We start from the raw sequence: 27,460 nt of genomic DNA on the forward strand, positions 1-27,460 counted from the left end.
ATTTTTGTTCTTCTATGTTGATAGTGTCTCACCCATGGTCAGCATTACTTATTTAATTGTTTGATTGTGTTAATTTGTATTTATTTGTACCTTTTTTTTCTCTTATTACTCCATCTTAAGGGCGTTCCGCCCTCTTTTTGTAGATGGGTTATAAATAAATTAATTGATTGATATATATATATATATATATATATATATATATATATATATATATATATTATTTGTTTTTTTACTGGTTTAATATTTTCCGCAAAAGAACCAATCAGGCTTGAAAGGGTGAGTTATGCAGAATCTCCTTCTCAGTCTATATTGACTGCTTACCATTAATTAACCTGGTTTGTAAAAGGCTGCCTTTTTTCCCTTCAGAATTCTATCTCCTCGAAATAGAAAAGTATTCTGATGATTTGATGATCAACTTCATTATAGACATTCTAGGGCCTCCTTTAGTATGAAGAGTCCCGCCCAGCTTTTTATGGCACTTGGTATTAACCAAGTGATATATAGCGATCGCAAATTCTGTTGGTCTGTCCCGGTTTAGCTAATTTAGGCACTTCCAGGTAAGCTAGGACGATGAGATTTGGCAGGCGTATCAGGGACCGGACCAGATTAAATTAGAAATAGTCTTTTGCATGATTCGGCCATCAGGGGGGGGGGGTGCCGGTTAATTCGGAAAAATAGAAAAATGAAGTATATTTAACTTACGAACGGGTGATGGGATCTTAATTAAATTTGATGTTTGGAAAGATATCGTGTCTCAGAGTTCTTATTTTAAATCCCGACCAGATCCGGTGACATTGGGGGTAGTTGGAGGGGGAAACCTAAAATCTTGGAAAATGCTTAGAGTGGAGGGATCGGGATGAAACTTGGTGGTGAAAATAAGCGGAAGTCTTAGATACGTGATTGATATAACCGGAACGGATCCGCTCTATTTGGGGGGGGGGGAGGGGGTAATTCTGAAAAATTAGAAAAAATGAGGTATTTTTAACTGTGATCAGATCTTGATGAAGTTTCATACTTAGAAGGACCTCTTAACTCAGATCTCTTTTTTTAAAATCCCGACCGGATCCAGCGTCATTGGGAAGGGGGAGTTGGGGGGAACTGGAAATCTTGGAAAATACTTAAAGCGGAGAGGTCAGGATGAAACTTGGTGGGAAGAATAAAAACAAGTCCAAGATAGCTGACTGACATAACCGGACCGGCTCCGTTCTCTTTAGTGGAGTTGGGGGGGGGGCGAGTAATTCGGAAAAATTAGAAAAAATGAGATATTTTTAACTTACGAACGGGTGACTTGATGTCGAAAATGAAACTTGATGAAAAGAATAAACACAATTTATAGATACGTTATTGACATAATTGGAACAGATCTGTTCTCTTTGGGGGAGTTGGGGGGGGGGGGGTTTGTGTGTGTTTATTTTAAAAACTAGAAAAATTGAGGTATTTTTATCTTAAGAACGGGTGACCAGATGACAAGGATCTTGTGCTTTAGAGTGCTCATTGTAAATCCCGACCAGGTCCAGTCACATTGGGGGGGAGTTGGAGGGGGAAACCGGAATTCTTGGAAAACTTGAAAATTGATATATCCTTACCTTACGAATGGGTGATCACATCTTAATGAAACTTGATATATCGGAGGATCGTATGTCTCAGATGCTCCATTTTCGATTTGAATTGGATCCGGGGACATAAGGGGCTGGAGGGGGGAAACAGAAATCTTAGAAACCGGAAATTTTGGAAAACGCTTAGATTGGAGAGATCGAAATGAAACTTGATGAAAAGAATAAACACAATTTATAGATACGTTATTGACATAATTGGAACAGATCTGTTCTCTTTGGGGGAGCTGGGGGGGGTGTGTTTGTTTATTTTAAAAACTAGAAAAATTGAGGTATTTTTAACTTAAGAACGGGTGACCAGATCTTAATGAAGTTTGATATTTAGAAGGATCTCATGTCTCAGAGCTCTTATTTCAAACCCCGACCAGATCTGTTGACACTGGGGGGAGTTGGAGGAGAAAACCGGAAATCTTGGAAAACGTTTAGAGTGGAGAATCGGGATTAAACTTGGTGGGTAGAATAAGCAAATGTTGTAGATACGTGATTGACGTAGCCGTACTGGATCCGCTCTCTTTGGAGGAGTTAGGGGGTGGGTTCTGTACTTTGGCGAGTTTGGTGCTTCTACGGGCTAGGATGATAAAAATTGGTAGATAAAAGTGTCAGGGAGCTGTCCAAATTGACTTGATAAAGTCTTTTTCCCCGATTCGAACATCTGGGAGGCTGAAGGGAGAGGAAAAATTAGAAAAAAATATGTATTTATAACTTACGAGTGGGTGATCGGGTCTTAATGAATTTTGATATTTAGAAGGACCTCGTGACTCAGAGCTCTTATTTTAAATTCCGACCGGCATTAAGCCTCTGATTTTCCTTTTAAATCAATCTATTGATTCTTAGAATTTTGCTAGAGCTCATACCATATGAGTTCTTGTCTCTTCCAGCCTCGTCACAAGTGCCATATGAGCTCTTACCTCTTGTTTTTATGGGGAGATGAGACAAAATCAAGACGTGTGCCTATAGAGATCTCTGATGAGAAATAAATTCCGAAACAATGAAGATTTTTAACTCTCTTGATAGCTTCACCCTTGAAGATGAAATTATTATATCAATACAAGATCTTTGATTGGGTGATTGTAGCTCACTAGTCTAGAACTGCGGTTCCCAACCTTTGCAAATTTTCATTTTCATTTATTCAAAAAGAAAATAGTAATTAATATTATAATTTAGGTGAACAATAAAAAATATTGGAATGAGGGCTTTTATTTTTTGATATATTTTTTCCTTAAGATTATTACAAAATGATTGTTAGTGAGATCTTGTTTATGTGATAAAAGGGTCCAAAATAGAGAGAGTACTAGTGGTGCAACTGTCGCTCTAGACAGCTGAGTTCGAACTTGTCGAAGCTACGAAGCTTTCAAAGACACAAAGATATTGTAAGCTTTCTGTACTTTGCAAGCAAAGTCGTCTACTAACGAAGTACGTATCGCCTTAACGTCATAACTAATAGGTCGCCCAATATTGACTATGCTAGATGAAGGGTTTACTGTCTTGTCTCCTAGTCTTACCTCTGGTCAAGATTACTTCCATTGCAATTCAAAATAAGAGACTCAGTTTTAGTATCATTTAAATGAATACCAATTTTCTCATATGAACCTCAGCGCCAGAAATTCTCTTCAAAATGGCTAAAAGAATGACTTAAATTCAAAATATCATCAGCATAATTCAATAAAGACAAATCTAGACCAACGTACAGAAAAACGAGGTTTAACCACTGGCTGAGTTCAATTACGCTTTTCCATACTGTTCAATTACTGTTGTTCCATAAAGTTTGTGAAGAGATAGCCTCTTGACTGATTGTTTTTTAGCCTGGAATGGTATCGAAAAAAAGTTTTTCCCACTTGGTAAACTAGTTTTAATCTTTAATTTTAAGTTTGTAGTTCAAAATTGCAAAAAGTAAGGACTGTTGACTTATTAAGAACATGATTATAGGCACTCAAAAGAAGCTGACCATGAAGGCAATAGTCGAACGTTTTACCTACATCTGAACCCGTGACAACATTCGACTCGTCTCGTCTAGACTAGTCCGCTTTCTCTCCAGGAGGTTATTAAAAATAGAGCGATGCACATGTTCTCTGATAGTGCCCTTTTTGAACCCAAACTGGTCTTTGGGTGTATAACACATTCTATTTATCTTATAAATAACCAATATTTTCAAGAATTTTACAAAGGACCAGAGCTAATGTAAAAGTCTAGGCAATAAAGGCCAAGTCCGTGTTAGAATGTATTTCACAGATATCTCACAGCAGTACCTTCAAAACCCTATTCGAAAACCAAATTGAAAATGATTTTTGTTCAAGATTGAAGTCAATTTTAGCATAATTGAAACAGACGTTAACCGATGGGTGGAATCGACTAATTGCTGCTTAACAGTATAGGACCTACTTCAGAACTTCTTATCATCCCTCTCAATCACACCCCTATAGAAGTCTGGCAGTTGGCCTGCTACTGAACGTTGATACTGATTTTTTTGTAGAGGATCCTATAACCCTTCTGGCACCACTTGAGGGGATCAAAAATAGGCCCTAAGAGGGGAGCTGCAGCACCAACTGGATATAATTATAACACCTAAGTGAGAGATTTGATGTGGCGTCAGTGGCTGTTCTCTTTTGGTATCTTTGTTCTCTTTCTCAGTGGCTGTTCTCTTTCTCAGTGGCTGTTCTCTTTCCACCAACCACCATTCAACAAGCAACCTAAAGTGCCAGGACAATACAGCAAACTCGTAAAACCACAAGAGGAGAGGATTGCCTACAAGAGCAGATATCTCCACAGAGAATTTGAACTTGTAGGATGCTGTACCTTCATTTATACCGATCTCCTGAGGAAATTTATCCCTGAAAATCTATTGACTTTCCAATTCTAGGGGAAAAGTCCAGGTAAAATGCTGAGTAAGGATAAGTTTTTAGACGCTTACCTCGCAGCCAAATCATACATGTTTTTTTTTTAAGAAAGAAAAGAAAGAAGAATATCAAATTGTAAAAAATAAGAACTTTTTTTTATAAAAGAAGAATAATACTGCTTCCTTTATAGATACTATAACAAACAAAAATGAGGTCTCGTCATTTTATGCTATTCTAATTAGTATCCACAGAAAAGCCAAGACAAGGCTGGAAAAATTTGGTTCATAAATGCAAAACTCCAATAATAGGGAGTATGTATAAGGTATTCTGAAGAAAATTATATTAAAAAAAATAGAACTCTTTGCAATAATAAAATAACACTGTGTTATCTATTAGAACTAATCAGAGAGATACTACCACCATATAGTGAGTGGTTGGCATGCTGAACTTGGGATCTTGTTTCTGTAGGACGTCCTTTTGCTAGTCCTTATGTGTAGGACGTCCTAGGTTCGAGTCCTTATGCCGCTCATTATTTGGCTTGGAACGGCGGGTCAGTGGCGTAACTGACTCTTTAAGCTCAGCTAGAGTCTACCGAACTCGAAATGGGTACTAGAGAAATCTGGGAAGGTTAACAGGAAGTGTGTGCGAAAGTACAATATGACCCCTCCCCCTCGTCCTTTTCTTGCAATTCAAATAAACTTGTCGGAACAAATTTAACAGTGTCTCTTATTTATCCCTAGTACCTTGTTGTTTTGCTCCCCTTAAAATAATTGTAAGTCGAAGATTTTCAATAACTTTTGAATTATCGAGAAAAATGACTTTTCTTGTAGTTTGATTAAAAGTATTCTGAACAAACTGAATAGGCTAATTGGCTAGTTTAGACTTGAAATCTTTTGTTATTGAGGACACGGGTTCGAGTCCCGGTAACGCTTGTTATCAGTAGTGACCGCCCTGTGAATGCAACGACTGCCCTGTCCCTTTGAATTCCAGTCCCAGTGCTTTTTTTTTTAGAAACATCCTCTAGACGCAAGTATCTCTTAGGTAATAGAGAATTTTTTCTATAAGATGCAGGTGTATGTTACGTGATAGGGAGGGTTTTCTAAACAATAAATGTGGAAATTACTTGTAAAAACCTTCAGGATTCGCTATTAAAAATGCAAACGTTATTGATTCTTTTAAAAAACATATAGGGCTTCCTTAATCCAGGATTTCTTTGGTTGCTACGTAATGAGGTTTGGGGTTACATGATAGAGAGAGATAGAGTCCGCTAGTCGAGCGGGGAATCCCCTGTTGTAACTGAGGAGGTAACAAGTGTGGGGTCTTATGTAATGACAACGCACATGTAGAATGCTACGTAATGGTGGTGCAATCGTGGGTGTTAAGTAATCTTTCTTGACTCGTGACTTGCCTGACTGTAGATTTATTGAGGGTGACGTAATTCTACGTGGCTTGGTAGATTTATTGGTAATAATTGCGGTACCCCCAGACATGTTGCATAACTATGGTGCGCCCTTGGGTGCACCCCTAATAGTTTCACGAAGATAAAAATCAATGTATAAGTCCATGAAGAGAAAAATCAACAAGTGACAAGTTTCATGAAGAAGGAATAAAAATACATCAAGATTCTGGAAGACAAAAATCAAGATACATTAAGTTTTTTGAAGAAATAACCACGTGTGACAAGTTTTATGAAGAGGAAATGAAAATATCACACGTTTCTCGAAGACATGAATCAGCATCCATTCAGGTCCTTGAAAAAACACTCCACCTGCATCAAGTTTCTCGAACAGAAATTAGTGTCAACATGTTTCACGAAGAAAAAGCAACACGTGTCCAGTTTCACGAAGAAAAATATCATGATTAATTAAGTTTCGCGAAAGAAGAAAACGACATACAACAAGTTTCCCGAAGAAAAACCAAGATGAATATAATTTCATTTACAAAAATCAGCACGCAACAATTTCCACGAAAAAAGCTGGTTTCCACGAGGAGAAAAATCATTGTACAGGTTTCAAGAAGAGAGAAAAATAAACATGCAAAAAGTTTAATGAAGAAGACATTAAAATATATCAAGTTTCTCGAAGACATAAATCATGATACATTAAATTTCTTGATTATAATAATCAACCTGCAAGGAGTTTCACGAGCACAAATTAGAATGCATCATGTTTCACGAAGAAAAAAACAACATGTAATAAGTTTGACGAAGAAAAATATCATGGTAATTCATGCTTCACGAAATAATAGATCAACAAACAACAAGTTTCACGAAGGGGTTGATATTAGAGGTCAATTTTGACCATATTAAGAGGTATTTTTTGTAAGTTTTAATGAAAATGCATCGTTTCTATTTCTCTTTTAGACAAATACTTTTTTGCTTTCGGTTATTTCTGATAAGTCTTAATGAAAATTGCTCGTTTTTTTGCCAAGACTGTATATTTTCAGCCACAATAACAATATATGGCTGGACTGCCCAGCCATATAAAGTTTTATTTTTTCTTTAGTTCACGTTTTACAAAGCTCCTATAAGCAAAAATAAAGAATTTTGCATTTGTTGCTATAAACAAGATCCCGGATGCGTGTGTGGATGGGTAATTATTTTTGGTTAAGATAAATATATTTATTACTGTCTGAAAACTGGACGCTGAATATGTGTATGGATTCTCGATGATTCTAAATCGATTAACCATATCAGAATTTTCACATACTAGCCTTTTAGACATCTTTTGGCTAAAATTCGTGTTTTGCTTCACAAAATAGCTGAAAATACCACTGTGCTGTGGGACAGTCTTTTTTGCTAAAATAAATGTCTATGTTAACCGTTATTTTGTAGGAATACCTGCGCTTTTAGAAACGAATGCGCTACCTAACGGCATTTCTCTCTCTGAAACTCGAGGCTGAATTTGCCTTTAGTTTTTCGATAATACTAAAGCAATTGACTATCTCCAAATTTTCACACAATTGCATTTTGGACTTTTTTGATTAGATTTGCTGTTTTGCTCCACAAAATGGCTGAAAAAACCGCTGTGCTATAGGACAGTCTCTTTGGCCGAAATATATATCTCTGTTTGGCGTTTGTTTTTAGGACTACCTGCAACTTTAAAAACTTTTGCGCCAACGTATGGTGTTACTGCCTCTGACACTCGAGGCTCAATATGCGTACAGATTTTCGATAATTCTAAATCAATTGAATATCTTGGAATTTTAACACAATAGAATTTTGACTAGAATTGTTGTTTTGCATCACAAAATAGCAGAATACGCCGATTTGCTGTGGGACAGTCTTTTTTAGTGTTGTTCCAAAAAGACAGTCCCATAGCAAAGTGGGGTTTTCTGCCTTTTTGTGCTGCAAATCAAAAATTCTAGCCAAAAAAGCTCAAAAAAGCTATTGTGTGAAAACTCTGAGATAGTCAGTTGGTCTAGAATCATCGGGAATCTATATGCATATTAGGCCTATAATTTCAAAGGTTGCAATGCCGTACGTTAGCGCATTTGTTTCTAAAGGTGCAGGTAATTCTACAAAATAACGGTTAACATAGACAATTATTTTAGCCAAAAAGACTATCCATGGCAAGTGGCGTTATCAGCCATTTTGCGGTGCAAAACAAAAATTCAAGCCGAAAAGAAGGCTGAAATACTAATCTATTCAAATATCGAAATAGTCAGTTGATTTAGAATTAACGAAAAACTCTAGGCTTATTGAGCCTAGAGTTTCAGAGCCAGAAATGCCTTACGGTAGCGCATTCATTTCTAAAGATCCCGGTAATCCTACAAAATAGCGATCAACATACATTTGTTTTAGCCTAAAAGATTTTCCCTCAGCACACACACACGCATCAGTGATGTTTCTTCTAGCAAAAAGCACAAAATACAACGTGCAAGAGGTTTCATGAAGAAGAAATGAAAACATACCAATTTATTCTCGAAGACATAAATGAAGATACATTGAGTTTCTTGAAGAAATAATCCACATACAACAAGTTTCTCGAACAAAAATCAGTGTGCATAATGTTTCACGAAGAAAAAACCAACATGAAACAAGTTTCACGAAAATAATATCAAGATAAAGTAAGTTTTACGGACAAAAATCAGCTCGCAACAAGTTTCACGAAAATAATATCAAGATAAATTAAGTTTTACGGACAAAAATCAGCTCGCAACAAGTTCCACGAACAAGACCATTTCCACAAGGATAAAAAGCAATGTATAAATTTCCCGACGAGAAAATCAACATGCAACAAGTATTAAGTTGCTTGAAGAAATCGTCAACATGAAACAAGTTTCACGAACAAAAATCAGTGTATGAGGAAAAATCAACATGCAAAAAGTGTAACGGAAAAAAATATATCTTGTTAAATTAAGTCTCACGAAGAGTAAATCAACATACAACAAGTTTCATGAAGAAAAATTTCAAGATAAATAAAGTTTCACGAAGGAAAATCACCATGCAACAAGTTCCACGAGCAAAATCGGTTTCACGAGGAGAAAAACCAATCGACATATTTCATGAAGAGAAAAATCAAAATGCAGCAAGTTTCATGAAGAATAAATAAAAATATATATCAAGTCTCTCGAAGACCAAAGTCATGATACGTTAAGTTTCTCGAAGAAATAATTTACATGCAACTAGTTTCACGAGCAAAATTAGCATACATTATATTTCACAAAGAAAAAACCAACATGCAACAGGTTTCACGAAGAAAATTGTCATGATAAATGAAGGCTCATGAAAGAATTAACCAACATACAAGCTTCAATATCAATATCAATAAGTATTAAGTTGCTTGAAGAAATCGTCAACATGAAACAAGTTTCACGAACAAAAATCAGTGTATGAGGAAAAATCAACATGCAAAAAGTGTAACGAAAAAAATATATCTTGTTAAATTAAGTCTCACGAAGAGTAAATCAACATACAACAAGTTTCATGAAGAAAAATTTCAAGATAAATAAAGTTTCACGAAGGAAAATCACCATGCAACAAGTTCCACGAGCAAAATCGGTTTCACGAGGAGAAAAACCAATCGACATATTTCATGAAGAGAAAAATCAAAATGCAGCAAGTTTCATGAAGAATAAATAAAAATATATATCAAGTCTCTCGAAGACCAAAGTCATGATACGTTAAGTTTCTCGAAGAAATAATTTACATGCAACTAGTTTCACGAGCAAAATTAGCATACATTATATTTCACGAAGAAAAAACCAACATGCAACAGGTTTCACGAAGAAAATTGTCATGATAAATGAAGGCTCATGAAAGAATTAACCAACATACAAGCTTCAATATCAATATCAATAAGTATTAAGTTGCTTGAAGAAATCGTCAACATGAAACAAGTTTCACGAACAAAAATCAGTGTATGAGGAAAAATCAACATGCAAAAAGTGTAACGGAAAAAAATATATCTTGTTAAATTAAGTCTCACGAAGAGTAAATCAACATACAACAAGTTTCATGAAGAAAAATTGCAAGATAAATAAAGTTTCACGAAGGAAAATCACCATGCAACAAGTTCCACGAGCAAAATCGGTTTCACGAGGAGAAAAACCAATCGACATATTTCATGAAGAGAAAAATCAAAATGCAGCAAGTTTCATGAAGAATAAATAAAAATATATATCAAGTCTCTCGAAGACCAAAGTCATGATACGTTAAGTTTCTCGAAGAAATAATTTACATGCAACTAGTTTCACGAGCAAAATTAGCATACATTATATTTCACGAAGAAAAAACCAACATGCAACAGGTTTCACGAAGAAAATTGTCATGATAAATGAAGGCTCATGAAAGAATTAACCAACATACAAGCTTCACGAAGTAAAATATCAAGATAAATTGAGTTTCGCTAAAAAAATATCTGCACGCAACAAGTTCCACGAACAAATCAGGTTTTTTAGAGGAGAAAAATCAATATACATGTTTCAAGAAGAGAAAAATCAACATGCAACACAGTTTCCTAAGAAGAAATAAAAATATAATATGTTTTTCGAAGACATAAATCAGGATACATTAAGTTTATGCACCAAGTTTCACGAACAAAAATTAGTATTCATTATGTTTCACAAAGAACAAACTAACACGCAACAAGTTTCACGAAGAAAAATATCATGATAAATTAAGTTTCACGAAGAAAAATATCAAGATAAATTAAGTTTCACGAACTAAAATCAGCATGCAACAAGTTCTACGAACAAAACCGGTTTTACGAGGTTAAAATTCGATGTACAAGTGTCACGAAAAGAAAATCAACACATGCAACAAGTTTCACCAAGAAAAAATTGAATATAAAGTTTTTCGAAGACATAAATCAAGATACATTAAGTTTCTCGAAGAAATAATCCACATGTGACAAGTTTCATCCACAAATTCAGCATGTAACTTGTTTCATGAAGGAAAAATATCTTAATAAATTAAGTTCTATGAAAGAATAAATTATCATCCAACAAATTTTACGAAGAAACGTATGAAGACAAATTGATTTTCATGAAGAATAATCAGGAAGCAACAAGTTCTACGAAAAAAAAACGGTTTCACGGGGAGGAAAATCAATGTATATGTTTCACGGGGAGAAAAATTGACATGCCAAGAGTTTCATTAACAGGTTTCTCGAAGACATAAATCAAGGTACCTCAAGTTTCTTGCAGAAATAGTCCACATCTAGCAAGTTTCACGAATAAAAATTGGCTTGTGTCATGTTTCACGAAGAAAAAACCAACTTCCAGCAAGTTTCACGAAGAAAAATGTAATGGTAAATTAAGTTTCACGAAAGAATAATTCAACATACATTAAGTTTCTCGAAGAAAAATTTCAAGATAAAGTATTAAAACATCAGCACGCAACAAGTTCCACGAATAAAGCCGGTTTCTCGAGGAGGAAAATCAATATAAAATTCTAAAGCAGAGAAAAATCAATATAAAATTCTAAGGAAGAGAAAAATTAACATGCAACAAGTTTCATGAAGAAGGAATATAAATTTAACACGTTTCCCAATGACTTAAATCAAAATAAAATGAGTTTCTTGACAAAATAATTCACATGCGATAAGTTTCACGAGCAAAAATCATCATGTATCATGTTTCACGAAGAAAAAACAACGTACAACAAGTTCACGAAGAAAAAACCAACATGCAGCAAGTTCACGAAGAAAAAACCAACATGCAACAAGTTTTACGAGCAGTAAATGAACATGTAATAAGTTTCACGAACCAAAAAACAACATGTAACATGTTTCACGAATAAAATATCAAGATAAAATTAGTTTAATGGAAGAAAAAATCAATGTACAACTAGTTTAACGACGAAAAACTCAATGTACAACAAGTTTCACAAGGAAAAAATTAAAATGCAAGAGGTTTCACGAAGAAATGATCAACATACAACATGTTTCATGAACAGAAAAAATCAACAATTGACTAGTTTCATGAAGAGAAAAAAGTTTACGTTGAACAAGTTTTATGAAGAATTCTGAGATTTAATTGATTCACAAACTATACGCATATTGAGTCTCCAGTGTAAGCGGCAGTAATGTCGTTCGGTAGTGCATTTGTTTTGAAAGGTGAAGGCAGCCCTACAAAATGACGGTTAAGATAGATATTTATTTTAGCCAAAAAGACTGTCTCACAGCAAAGTAGCGTTTTCAGCCATTTTGTGGTGCAAAACAACAATTCTTGCCAAAAATAGGCAAAAGGAGCTATTTTGTGAAAACTCTGAGGTAGTCAATTGATTTGGAATTATCAAAAATCTATATGCATATTGAGCCTCAAGTTTCAGAGGCAGTAATGCTGTACGGTAGTGGATTTGTTTCTAAAGGTCCAAGTAGTCCTACAATATAACGGTTAACGGAGGTATTTATTTTGGCCCAAAGGACTGTCACACAGCAAAGTGGAATTTTTGCAATTTTGTGATGCAAATTAACAATTCTATTCAAAAGAAGGTCCCAAAGCTATTGTCTTAGAATTCTGAGATAGTTAACTGACTTAGAATTACAAAAAATTATGCGCATATTGAGAGTCCAGTTTCAGAGGCAGTAATACTGTACATTGGTGCATTTGTTCCTAAAGCTGCCAGTGGTCCTATAAAAATAAATAGTTAACATAGACAGTCATTTTAGCCAAAAAGACTGTCCCAAAGCAAATTGATGTTTTCAGCCATTTTGTGGGTGCAAAATAACAATTCTAAGGAATTGAATGTCAAAATGCTATTGTGTGAATATTCTGACATAGTCAATTGATTTAGAATTATCATAAAACTAGACGCATATTAAGCCTGTAGTTTCGGAGGCAGTAATGCCGTACGGTAGTACATTAGTTTCTAAAGGTGGAGGCTACCTTGCAAAATAATAGGTAACATTTAGATTTATTTACCCCAAAAGACTGTCCCACAGCAAAGCGGCATTTTCAGCCATTTTGTGTTGTAAAACAATAATTCAAGCCAAAAAAGTCTAAAAAAGTTGTTGTGTGAAAATTCTAAGATATTCAATTGGTTTAGAATTATCGAAAATCTTTACGCATATTGAGTCTCGAGTTTCAGAGAGAATAATACCGCACGGTTGCGCATTCATTTCTAAAGGTTGCAGGGAGTTCTACAAAATAACGGTTAAAATAAACATTTATTTTAGCTAAAAAGACTGTCCCACAGCAAAGCGGTGTTTTTCAACCATTTTGTGGTGCAAAACAGCAAATTTAGTCAATAGAAGTCCAAAATCCTATTGTGTGAAAATTCTGAGATAGTCAATTGATTTAGGATTATCGAAAATTTATCCGCATATTGAGCCTTGAGTTTCAGAGGCAGTTATGCCGTGCGGCATTTTTACTTTTTTTAGAAGAAGAAGAATCACTCACGCATTAAAAAAAAAATCAGCAATAGTTACTGTTAAGATGCTTGTCAAGTCTTGGCGCAATTGTTCTGGGGGTAGGTATGGATTTGTATCTTGATGTTTACTGATACTATTCTAGTAAAGGCGAAAGTTTTCTTTCGTGCTCTTTCTGCGTTCTAAAATCTATTGTAATTGGCAGGCTGATTCCTGATCTCTTAAAAATGGAAAAGTAAATTGCTTTCTTTCTAAGTCTTAGAACTAAAAATATCAAGGAATTCGTCTGTATATTTTCAATTCATCGATGCGTGAAAAGTAATGGGATATTCTTTATTTTTAAATTTATGGTGCAAGAACTTGGAACTCCTCTCAGAATTTGCAATACGTTCTTTCTTTTATTTTTGCAAATAGTGTCTTCTTACAGTAAACCTTTACCCGCTAACAAAATTCCATCTCCTTTTTCCTCTCTGAAAGAGTAGTTGGATAGATGTTTCTTTCCTGCCATTGAAGCTACTGAATTTATTTATATAGCTAAGGGGCCATCAATTGACCAACACCGGAATTCATCGATAGATACTGTCCCTCCTGACCTTTCTCTTGCCTATGGTCTCTGCTTTTTTATAGCATTGGTTCTGTTTATTTGAACCAATTAATCGCCTACAATATCCCCAGGCCTTGCTTTGCAATTATATTTATATGCTACAACATATTAAGTGAAAAAAAGAATTCATACAAAATTTCCTTAACTAACAGAAATATTTATATTTGTTTATAGGAATATGGGGTGTTGGCCTAGCAACGGAACGTGCTGATGTCAATCGAATTCCCCTAGGAGATGATAACGAATCCTGGGTTATTTGTTCTGATAATGTTGTTAGGCATAATGGAATAGATGTAGCCAAACCAAGTATATCATCTCAAGAAGGAGACACACTGGTAATTCATTATTCTTTTCCCATGGATTTTTAGGAGCCAATTATTACCCAAACAATTACCCATTGGGTAATTATTACCCAAGCTATAAGTCAAATTATTAACCCAATTATTAATAAATGAAGTTGGGAGGCAACAGTATAGGTATATTTCCCACGTGGATAGTCCTTTATAACTCTGCTCATCTTTGTGGGTTACATAGAATAAGGGCACGTCAGACCCACTCTTGAGTAAGGGCAAAGTTAGACTGTAGACAGAAGCAGATGGCTGTATATTTATCAAAAAGGCCAAGTGACGTCGCTATCTGACTCTCCGCTCTTATATCAAGTTAAAAGCAAAAATTTTTATGTCTTTCGTGTAAATGTTTCGGAAAAAAAAATATTCTATAAATATCCTAGAAAGACAGCCTAAGGAATTTTTCCTAGTATATTATCATAACAAATAATTTCACTTAGATGATAAAAAACAGCTTAGCTACTAGGATGAAGAAACTGGTTTTGCTTCCTTAGGCTCTGTAATAGTGTAAATGGGTCCATATTCGCTGTATTTCAGTTGTGGAATGTTCTATCAAAAAGGTAGATTTTAAAGGCGATTCTTTTTATTTATTAACTAAAAAAAAATATTCTGAAGATTTTGATTCTTTTTTCATGCATAGGCATACTTGGTAAATGAAGAATCATTATTCTGGTTGGGAGGCAACTATATTTATTGTCCGCTGTTTTTATTCTCGAAATTGTTGTCCAATATGAATGAATGAATGAACTTTATTACCCGTAAAAGTATAAAAAACATAAAGTATGGAATATTATGAATAAATGAAAACGATAAACAGCGAAAAAAAAATTAAACTAATAAAAGACAAAATGGACTAATTATTAACCGGTATCAATAAGGAAAAAAGGCTGCAGAGGGTCGTAAACGTGAATAAAGCTGATAGTCTTTTTTAAAGCTGATCATCACTCGAAGACCGAATCCGAGAAGGCATATCTAGTAAACCAAATCGAGCAATTATTTTTATGTTTCGGTGCTATCTTGGAAGCCGGAGGAGCAATTTGCAATATCTGAAATAAGCCGTACGTATAGGTATGGCAATCTTTCTTACGAAACAGATGAGCCATGCCTGATAAAAACTAAAGGACGGGGGCGCAATAAGCATTATAAATCATGCACAAATCGTTGCGATTGTAACGGCTTTTATTTGGGGATATTTTTCCCTAAGCGACGCGTAGGTTTTTCATGGCTTGATTCACTAGGGATGAGCAGGTAGTGGTAAGTGTTGAGCCGAAACACAGACCAAGCCAACTAATTGAAGAAGAACATGGCAGAACTGCAGTCCCAGTAACGAATGGAGCGACCTCATAAGGACTATTAAAACAAATAAAGTCGCATTTAGATGCATTAACTGATAGTCCAATCTTAGATAGTTCATTGGTTAAAATAGTAAAATTGGAAAGCAATCCACGGTGAGTCCGGGCAACAAGAAGAACGTCGGCTGCATACACAAGTGTAAAATTATCCTGAAAAATACACCCCCTGAAAACTTCGCCCCCCCATGAAAAATTATCCCCTGGAATATTCCACTTGGAGAAACCCCCCACACACACCGAAAAATGTGTACATACTTCCCAATAACAAATACTGTGCGTAAACAATGGGCAAATTTTGTAACTTAGACTTTTCCCCAGGGACTGTGGGAGGCTCTTGGTATTCCCAAAAGCAGATTTCTTTGGCTTTTCAACTATGCTAAACAAAATGGGTATCTCAAAATTTTGCTGAAACGATTTGGAGAAAAAAGGGGTATGGGGGTCCTAGTTTCCCTCCAATTTTTTGTCACTTAAAAAGGGTACTAGAATTTTTTAATTTCTGTTCGAATGAGCCCTCTTACAACATTCTATGGCCATTGGGTCAAAAAGATCACCTCGGGGAAAAAAAGCAAAAAAGAAAAAACGAACAAATAAAAATGCATCCGTGATCTTTCTTCTGGCAGAAAATACAATATCCCACATTTTTCAGATATGCGCTTTAAACTTCTACAGTAGGGTTCTCTGAATCTGATGATGTAATTTTGATTAAGATTCCTTGACTTTTAGGGGGTGTCTCCCCTTTTTTTCAAATTAAAATCAGCATATAATTCCGATTCTTTTGATATATCTATTGGTATCATTTATTTTTATTTTTTTAAGTTTCGGTTACTATTGATCCGGATCGCTCCTTACCTGCAGTTTGTTACCACGAAATGTTTGATTACGAGAATACTTGCGGAAAGTGATTTATGCATTAGATTATGTTTGACATTTCTCTAACACATATAATGTAAGAATTATTTGGTCGTATTTACCTTTTTTTATCATATTTCACTGCGCTTTTTCACGCAGGCAACAAAACACTTTCACATGATGAAATGCTACTAGCGTTGTAATTATCTTATCTGATGCTCGAAAATTCGGAATGTCTTCTCTTAAAACAATTAACAAAATATTTCTTTGGATACCTTGCGTCGTGGACTCATCCCACATGGTCAAAGTGCACTGAACAGAGTTCTTTTTTAGGCATTCCTGGGCGGTGAGAGCTCCCTGTGGTAGATATAAGTAGCACTTTAGCAAGCAAGCTCCATCACATTAGCTCCGTTGTGTATTAGCTTTGACAATTCTTCTGATTAAGGTAGTGCATTTCATTATTAATTACCGGCACAGACACTATGCCATGGCCCTCATTTAATGGTTAAGGGAGATTGGTAAAATATTTGCCAGATGTTGTTACTCTTGATTACTCTATTTTGGATTCCCTTTAAGGGAGCAAAATGATTTTTTGGGGAACCTCCAGAAGAAAAATAGTAATATTCAGTAGCTGGTCAGATTCATATGGGGGAGGATAGATTGATTGAATAAAAGATTTTTGCATCAGAGAATAACTTTTAGCCTCTGGGAGCAAAGTGACTTAAACTTACTAAGAGTTTATTTTATATAAGGTTCAGAGAAGGGTTGCCAACAGCGGTACACTTGTGCTATTTTGGTGCGTTTCACCTCTAAAGGTACATTCTTGTACAATCTGGTACATTTTGCAAAATATGGAACAATAAGATTTGACTGGGCGTCAGGACGCAGCAAGTGGAGGGAATGGCAGTTTTTATTTGTTTTTTCTTCTAGAGTTTTAAGTTTTCCTTTACACATTTATTTAAGTGCCTGTTGTTGGCCTCTTGCGGTCATAATATAGCGTGAAGCAGCACAGACATCTCTACGGTAAGTACAAAATAGGTCAGCAGCTATTTGGAGGAGTGACACCAAAATGGTCTCTGCAGGGGAAAGGAGGTCTCCCACATATCTTTGAAAGAAGATATCTGATGCTTTGTTCTCTTTATTGTAATGTAACTTTCTGATCGTCCACATGTTTTGCGTAGCAAAAAAAAAGAATTCGTCTTGCCCGTGCACAACACGCAAAAAATAGATATAGTACAATTTTTGGATCAGTGGTACAATTTTAGGGCGTTTTGTGGTGCTTTTTCTTCCCAAGCATTGGCAACCCTGGTTCGGAGTTCAACATTAGAAGATGAAAATGGTTTGATTATCATTATTGACTCCCTTTAAAGATAAAATAGGGAGAGTGTTCGCAGTTTTTGCTTCAGAATCAACAATTATTGAGGATTTTGAAATTACCTTTTAATGACCCTCCTCAGTTTTCACTAGACAAGTCTCAAGTTTCATATGGTATTCATTTGGATCACGTGCCTAGGGATTACAATTTGGGTAGTAGTATCATTAGTAAAATTACAAAGTTTATTCTCAAGATTATCTCCCTTAGGTCATTGATAATCTTTACAAAGATGTCTTGGCTTCGAATGTCTCTTTGAGGCACTCTAGCTTGCACGTTGTATTCCTTAAAATAGAACCAATAAGGACAACTCTCAAAGATTGTTGCAAAGGAAATCCGGGAAAGTTCCTGGAATAGTCCATCATCGTCTCCATAGCTATACCGTTAGTAAAGAAGACGACATGCCTAAAACGATCAACAGGTTTTGTGCTGTTAAAGGAGAGAAGGTGAACGTTGTTTCTCTGAGATGGAGCTCTATGCAATCCATAATGTGATTAGACAATCAGACCTAAACCATTTTCTTCAGTGGATGTCAAGTAGCATCGAGTTTTACACAAGATACTGGTACAGCGACCAAATTGATAGATTATTACCAGTTATGTTGGTCCTTTGCCCTCACAGCAAAGAGGTTAATTCCAAGTGTTAGCTTGCTTCATAAGTAGGGTGCCAACCCCTGTGAAGCTGACTTGAATCTGCAAATACTATGCATGAAATCAGAGCAGGACCTTATTTAATTTGAAACTTGGTGCCTATGGTAATGTTCCCTCTTTTAAAGTCTTTTCGTACAGTATTTGTGGCTTTAAAAATTGTATGAAGCGTTATCTTGGATAATTCTTATTCTATTTTCTAGGGCATTGCTTACGACCATGTACAGCTGAATTTTTATTTGAATGGTAAGAATATGGAATGTCCAATCAGTGGAATCCGTGGAACTATTTTTCCTGCATTCTATGGTGATTACTTGTTTTGATGACCTTTTTTATTTGTTTTATTCCTTCCAGTGATATTTATTTAGATATTTTTGTATATTCTCTGCTAAGAAATTTCCAAATGCGTGAGCCAAATGCATAGCTCCCAGTAAAAAAAACTTCTTATTTAACTTCTCGGCTATGGAACAATTGTATATGCTCTCCTTGCTTCGATAATAGCCTTCTTGATGTAATTAAATAGCCTTCTCATCAACTGCAGCTAAAATTCCATGGTTTATGAATGAGTTATTTTGTAGAGTCGACATCAAGATTGATCGATTATGTGGAAAAAATTTACCAAAATTTGTTTTACTAATGACGACCCAGAAGCTTGATATTTTGTGGATTTTTTTTTCTTCTCATATCTCTTTTCCATTTCCTTAGTCTTCTCTGTCGTTTTGATTTGCTTGCATATGACTGATGGGTTTTTTACGGTGCATTACTATTTGTAAGATCATTAGATAAGATTAGTTATTTCATCCTTTTTTTGTCTTTTTGGTTAATTTTTTAATTGAACGATGTTCATTGCTATTATTTTTTTATGCTGCTTTATTAGAATGCTGTACGATATGATGCTTTTTCATAACCCCTAAACTGTACCAAAAAACAAAATAATAATCAAAAAATAAACGTCTAACAACATCAATAAATATACATAAAAACTAGATTATAATAATAATAAGATATATATAATAAGAGTTTTTAAGAGTTAAGATTATAATAAGAGTTTTTACAGTTAATATTACTTCATCATTTTAAAGGGTGACTTTCCCTCACTTGATTGTTTCTTTCTTCAAAACGTGTCTTTGAACTTTTGGTTACTATGGGTTAGTTGGTATTTACTAAGTTGCAGTGAATGCCGTAGATATGATAATTGCCTAATTCTTTTCTTTAACTAGACCTAACATCGTTGTTTAATTCTAGTCCGATAGTAAACTAGGTTCAACACATCTTTTTGTTTTACTTTGCTCAACAAATGTACCATAAGCACAAAGAAAGCTTTGGCTTTTTTCTAAGGAAGAATTTAGTAATGAACAAAACATGTTGTCATTACTTCCGCCCAAGCTGATTTTTAAAGTAAACGACCTATTAAAGTTCGCCTGTAATAGGGAAAGATTTGCAATGAATAGCGTTAAGGACACCTCTATGCCTTTTAGTGTAAAATAGTTAATCTCCATTCTAAGAATAGACTTATGGTTTATGGTGGTGAGATTAAGTGGATCACTTTCTTAGGTTTAATTTCAATCCGTTTTTTAAATATACTCTCCTCGCATCCCCACTCTAATCGCATATTCTGCTACTTCGCAAACTATTTTCCTAAGACCATTCCATTCATTTTCTGTAGTATCAAACTTCAAGTCTTCAATTTTATGCTTAAAACTCTTGGAATACCTCTTCCGAATTATCAACTTAGAGTCTAACAACATCATAGCTAACTGGTAATTATTAAGCCTTCCTAAATTTTAGCTATATATTAACTGCTTATTATAATAGACGGTGATGTTTAATTTTAGTATCAATAACCTGTTTCCTATAGTCTATTGCTCTTCGTGTTTCCATTCCCTACACCCTTTCAGCGTAAGCTAGGATGCCATTTATTCCTATTCGACTATCCTTGCCGTTGAGGCTCCCGTAATTAAATACAATATTTCTACCTGGGCTCGCGTCTTTGTTCTTAAAACTGAATAAAAAATTAAACCAGAGTCACTACTGTCTTCTTCAGACAATGCCACATGAATATATACCGCTATGAGTGATATCTAGCGCCTCTATAGTCATAAAGTATACAACCAAAATTATGCTGTTAACATCGTCCACCCTATGCACGATCTAGAAGCTTTCTTATTTTCATCTTGAGCCCATACTCCCCACCTATGCGGCCCATTTAGACTTCTGTACAACACACACAATATAAAAAAAAGGGTCAAGCCGAAGACACAAGGTCGATTGACAAAGACGCGGTATAACAATATATATATAGAGAGAGAGAGATAGGTTTATTTAAACAACATCGTAGCTAACAGCTAATTTGCGTTGCTTCACTATGCTAAATAACAAACTAACACAAAAAAAGGAAGAAAATAACAGTGGCGAATAACAGCTTCAAAATCTTCAGTTTTGTTGAACAGCGATCTAGTGTTGCAAACGAGGAAGTTAGGAAGGTCACGACGAGTGTTGAAAGTAACAGGTCTTAGGATGGGAGGCGGCTCATTGGCATAGTCGTTAACGGGCAAACTGTCGAAGCGTTCGATTACGGGTAAGTCTGTGAGACTCGATTCAGTCGGTCTGCCTACATTGGCGCGGGTGTCACTTAGAGCGGATAAGTTACTCGGTTCCACTAGGGGATTCCTCCTCTCAGAGACGCGTTTACCACTTCTGCAACCGCGACTCGTTTTAATGGGAGGCTTAGAAATAGCTCTACTGTGAACAGTGCTGACATCTAAAAAAAATCACCAAGTTCGAAAAAGTAGATGGCGCCACCGTATACAGGGGTGAAGAAAGGTCAAATAAAGTATCTTTCCTGTACTTAATTTGCATATTGATGGCACAGAAAACTCTCAGGATAGCCACTGCTTTAGCTGTTGACATCATCGACGAACCAGCACACATATATGTGTAACATATATGTATAAACAAATGCATAAAATATATATAAATAAATCCACGACTCACCTCTAGACGGGGACCCACCCACAAAACAACTGACACTCGGCAAATATCAATCCGAAAAACAAAACAAAAACAGTGTGCAAGCGAGGGTAACCGATGACCGGCAACTTATTTGGAATAAAACAGGAAAATGAGCCCACCTTATCAACATCAAACAAACAACTATTTACTTTAAGATTATTTTTTTTTCACTGATTCTTGAATTTATTTATAAGGATAGGATGAAGTTGCTTTTTTATATTTGGGAGAGATTTACTGTAGTCAATATATGGTAGATAAAGATGCCATGAACCCATGATCGAGAAATATGGTGAGAACCGTGATCTCTCAGTGGTTAATTTCAGGTGCTGCATTCTCCATTTATTACGGGTTTCATAAACATGGTCAGGTTGCGCAGGGAAAAAATTTCTCGTACGAAAGTACGAAGGCAGTTGTGAACGATCATATTTTACCTTGAATAAAAAAGAATGAAAAGTGAATAATTCTGAAACAGGTAAAATATTAGTTAATAAATATATAGTTTCAGTTTTAGATTTATTTGGATAGGAAGAAGGCGACGGTAAATATCTTTGCAAAATTCGAAGAGCCCGGTTTTGAAGAGTCTGTATCGGTTTTATATGATATTTGAATGTTGCCAAATAAATGCTTCCTCATTACACCAACTCCTTGCGAGATTTTAACGCGTGATCTATTACAATGTTCTTTATAAGATAGATTTTCATCAATAGTTATACCAAGATACCGGAGTGAAGTTACCCTTTGAATTCGAATATCTGTATTCTGATCAGTTATAATTGAAATTCCCTTTGCTTTGTGTCCAAGTCTACTATAAATGATGAATTTCGTTTTGGCGTCATTCAATGACAAAAGATTAGCTTTTAGCCATACAATCAGCTGGGAAAATACGATTTGCAGCTTCTCTTTGACATCATCTTCCGACTTCCCTGCAAGTGTTGATACGGTATCATCGGCGAAAAGGACATTCAGGCTGTTGGTTTCTGTTGCTGATAGACGGTCATTTATGTATATTAGGAAGAGCAGTGGTCCCAGAATTGAACCCTGAGGAACACCAATATTGGGCAATAAGCATGAATCCGAAACTCTTTTATTGATAGTTGTTACTTGGGATCGACCTGTTAGGTAAGATGCGATAAAATCGTGCGCTGGTCCTCGTATCCCACCATGGCTTAATTTAAACAACAATATTTCGTGACAAATCGTGTCAAATGCCTTCTCAAGATCCCAAAAAATTTCTAGAATTATTTTTAATATTATTAAAAATTATCATTAAAAATAATAAAAATTATTATTACAAATATCCAAAATTATCTAGAATTCCATAATTTCTAGAAGAATAAATAATTTACATCTAAGGTTGCCATGAGTCCCGTAGTGGTGTAGTGGGATTGATCTCTGCCTCGTATATCAAGACTAATTTAGATAATAATTGCCATTCCCGAATCAGCTGCAACTGGCAATTTTTTTCTTCCTAGCCAGAGTTTATTTCAATTATGGCTTTTAATGTTTGGTTACCATGGGTCGTGGTTCAGCCTTTACTATGTTGCAGTTGACACTGCAACCATGGAAAAAAATACCAGTGAAAAAATTAGTAAAAGGTCCTGAAAGAACATCAAATATCCTTTCCTATCCTTTCCCGTGTATATGGCTCTCTTCATCTAATTGATTTTTTTTTTTCAAAGGGGCAACTATGATTGAGGTATATATGGCTATACAATTCTTTTTTTGCACCGTATTTATTTTTCCTGACACCAGTGTAGAGATTATTTTCTCAAAGTGAGCGTAAACAGATGCGTTCAGCATCTTTTCGGTTTTGCAAATATTTTCTATGTATACCCATTTGGATGCGAAACAATTACATTTCTAGGCGCTGTGGAGTGTTTGAAATGTGTGAAAAAATGGATGTGCTCGCCAACAAATTTCGAGAGCGTTGCGACAGAGTTGTTATTCTCTTGCGTGTATTATGAACTAAATACATGTCACTAGTGTTTGACCTGTAGTTCATGTTTTTTCTCTTTTTGTGTTGTTACGTGAGTGGGTTTTTTTTTTTCTTTATTAATACCTCCTCTAAGTTCCACCAAAAAGGAGCTCAGTTACCATTACCCAGTTGGGTGACAAGTAAAAGGGTGATCCACAAGAGGCATAGCCCTGGGCCTTGTCTTACTTGATGTGATCACTTGCACTCCTTGTACTATTGATTCAACTCCTCTATGATGCATTTTTTGTACAGAGAGTGGCAGTAAATTATTATATGATATAGAGGGAAAAGTCTTTGGCTTTTCTAAGTTGGAATAGCAGAAAAAGAACAACAGGGAATCAGGCAGATAAGTCCGTCAAATATGCGACAATACGTCAGAGAAACAACTTTTCAAAAGATGCTTGTGTTATTTAAAAGATAAATGTGTTGCATCATCATGCGTAGGATTATTCAGTTTTTGTTGAAAATTGCATTTTATTTTATCATTTTGGTTAGGATGGATTAGAGTTTGTTCCTTACTATAAAGGAAACCTTCACAAATTACTAAGTTAAACTGTTAAGGCGACGTGAACTGACATTCTTTTATATACTGACAGTATGACAAAACTGTATACTGTTCTTACTGTGTTCTGACATACATTATATACCGTGTTCTGATCTTTTATCTACTTCATTGACAGCAATTTTTAGCGAGCATTTAATTGATTATGTCTCTCCTAATGTTTTTGAACAAGCGTACGTCACTCCGATTCCTTAGTACAAAATCCCCAAAAATGCTGCTAATTTAATGTCAATTTCTAATAAGTTGTATCTTTTGAAAGTCTTACAAATAAATCTTTATTTGGTGATGTAGAAGGTATGATAGATACGAAACAAGTACTGTACATTATTTAATAAACATATAGAAAAAGATACATATAGATTGTATCATTATGCAGCATTTTAGGATGCTAAGAATATGAGTTCTCATCATTTGTTGTTTGAATTCCCATAGAGTTTTGAAGTATTTTTGTGGCTCACTGCGGGGACACACGTTAGGTCTACGTTCAAATCTTATTGTCTTTAACCGAAGCTTAACAGCTATCAGCGAAAGTTTTAAAACCCAACGACTCGATTGCCGTGGCGTTGAGTCTAAATGCTTTAACTGTAGAACAGATTAACCCATGAGCATTTTATTTATCTGAAAGCTGAACTTAGAAATGTAAACCTGACGGCTTGAGACTAAGAGCTCTTCTGTGACTTTATCCTGCCAAAAAACTGATAGCCAAAATTCAGATACTTCCGTAGTAACGAATATTAAAGTAGCTAAAACATTTGGGGTACTTTAAGACAAGATTTTAAACGGATTTTCCGCGTTGGCTGTTGGCTGAAAACGCTGCCTCACTATTAAGTTTTTTTTCCAGTATGCAAAATTTTGGTATACCCACCAAAGTTTTAAATCCGTAAATTGCATTTATGTAGGAACATGTCTGGAAAATTTATGTCGAGTTTGGCATCCAAGACTGACGAAGGATCAATCTGACAGAATTCTGACTGTACATATACCTTGACACAGTTTTTCAACATATGGTGACACACTGACATATCTCAACTTTGAGTCTCTTGAAACCGATTGATGCATCAATAAGAGTTGATCTATCAACTTGAACTAAGGTTTGGTTTTCAAATGTATTATTGTTGTAGTGTTGGGTTAACTGTATTGCGGCGTACCTGTGGCAAGGATAGCTATTTTGGTTAATAAAGCAGTGTTCATTCAAAGTCAGAAGAGGAGGGGAAGAGTGAAGAGGCTCTCCACGGGTGATATGGAGCAGAAACCTGTACAGCTGTGTTGACTTTATACAGCCTGGTGATGCGGTGTATTGACAGTAGTGTTACTAGTGTGAATGTATCCATTACGTTTTTAGGGTCATGAGGCAATCCAACGAAACAGCCGAAAACGGCGAGTTATTCCTGTTTTATTGGGAGATAGAAAAAATTATGAATGCCACAAATAATCTATGAAAAAATGTATGAATGCCATGGATAATCTTAGGATTCCGCCTCAAATCTTATGCCACTGTGTATGTCGCTGTGCATTCAAAGCTTTAAATTAACTTTTTCTTCTAGTTGATGATGGTGCAATTTTGGATACACATTTTCGTAATTTCCAGCAAGAACCTCCCGTGGGATATGGCGAAATTATGGCGGAAAAATCGATTCTAGAAGCATAGTATTATCCAGTATATTAAGTTGAAATAATTACGAAGTTTTATGCTAAAGTTATAAAGGAAAAGCAGGAAACGATACCGCTGGCACAACCCAACAAACTGGTTTTAGTCATGCAGCATCTGTGAGTTTTGTGAGAAGAATTGAAATCTCTGCGGAGGGGGAAATTTTGAGTTTGTCGACATCATTTCCAGGCTTAAAATTTGTTTTTCTTTTTCAGTCCTTTATTTCTGCTACGTTATATACCAAAAAGGCACAAGTACATTTTCCTAGATTTTACAGGACACTAGAAATAACTGCTCCTGATAAATCTGTGGTTTGAGGATTACTACGTTGTTTGTTAAGGAAATAGTTCGTTCTAAAAGCGACTTCGATCATGAACTTACTGAACCAAAAAAAAAAAAAAAAATTGAAAAAGTACTTCAAGGGAAAGATTGAAAACGATAAACACATTTTTTTTAGCCATAATTTTCCAGTTATGCCGACTGTGGTTGGGTCTTCAGAACAATTTTGGAAGAATTTGACGCCATAAAACAAAATTAAACGCATTTAACAAAAATTAAACGCATTTAAAATTAAAAAATAGGACTAAAATTTTAATCAGTTTAAGAGAGTAAGAGAACGCAAAGACATATAATCTTTGTTTTCTTTCTTCTAAAATTTCAAAATGGACTAAGGCCTCTTCGGAACAGCACTAAATAGTTTAAAATTTATTATGTTTACCTGGTATCGCTTCTTCTTCGTCTTTAGCGGTTGCAAACTGATCAAGTCTGCTTAGGTAAAGCACACTGGATTCGGATCTCAAACTTTCACTGCTATTCTAATTGATGTTGTCTTTTCATTCCGGATGTATTTCATTTATATTTATGGTTTTGAAAATGTTAATTCAAATATATTTTTTGCTTAGCACTTACGAGTTTCTTATTTCCTTTTAGGAATCTTCTTTAATCTATAAAAAATCTGACACATTTTAAGTAGCATTGAATGAATAACTGAACTATTCAAGCTAGATGCGAGTTTTTTTTCTAAAACTATCTAGAACCTATTAGAACAGAGGTACGCTGTTTTAATGTTGAAAATTGTCACCATAAATAAAATTCTGGGGATTTATCTTTGAATGACGTTGGGACTCACTAAGTTCAGTTTTAAGAGACCCAAGTTCAAATATGTGGATAGTAATTATCCAAAGATTGCAGCCAGGGCATTTTCATTTTCAGTGGCAAAAGCTGAGCCCAGACAAATTGAAGGCCCCACATATAAGGTCTGGAAACTGGAACACCGCATGATTGAAATGAGGGCTAAACGTTTTAGTGAATTCTGAAACCAAAATAAAGTGTTGATATCTCTTATATCAAACTTAGTCGGTTCTTAACCAACTCTTATTTCATTCTGATCAGCCTTCTTCAATTCTTTGTGCACTTGCAAGAATTTTCAAATAAATGATTCCAATCTTCTTGAATTTTCTGTCCTTTGACGGTCCTTTTCGTCCAATTTCGTCCAAAAAAATAAATAAAGTCGTGGCTTATGTTCAAGCATCGCCTCAAATTTTAAGAAGAGAAAGAGAAATGCTACTGTTTTAAACTATTGTGAAATCCAAGAAAAAACAAGCAGATGTCTTACTCCAAAAGAAAACTTCTCAACTGAAACAACTCTGGTGCTACTTCTCAAAACTACTTCGCGATTCTAAGGAGATTATTGAAGCCCAATTTCGAATGCAGTTCATTACGTTATTCCATTTTGATTTTCTTGTTTCACTTCGATAATCTTCTGTTCTATATTTTACAAATATGTATAGAAGGAGGAATTCACGAAGTCGAAGTCTACGGCGTTCTTCGTC

At 35.3% G+C, this 27,460-nt stretch overlaps 1 protein-coding gene across 1 annotated transcript in view; it reads left to right on the plus strand.

Annotated features, from left to right (window-relative positions):
• Positions 1-26,532, plus strand: part of LOC136037010 (SPRY domain-containing protein 7-like) — a 44,756-nt gene extending 18,224 nt beyond the window's left edge. The window contains exons 3-5 of the mRNA XM_065719424.1: positions 14,039-14,199; positions 18,635-18,737; positions 25,525-26,532. Coding sequence (XP_065575496.1) covers positions 14,039-14,199; positions 18,635-18,737; positions 25,525-25,628 — 368 coding nt within the window. The 3' untranslated portion in view covers positions 25,629-26,532. The remainder of the gene's footprint in view (positions 1-14,038; positions 14,200-18,634; positions 18,738-25,524) is intronic.
• The last annotated feature ends 928 nt before the right edge of the window (positions 26,533-27,460 follow it).

Source organism: Artemia franciscana, chromosome 16, assembly GCF_032884065.1.
Source record: "Artemia franciscana chromosome 16, ASM3288406v1, whole genome shotgun sequence".
Lineage (NCBI taxonomy): Eukaryota > Metazoa > Arthropoda > Branchiopoda > Anostraca > Artemiidae > Artemia > Artemia franciscana.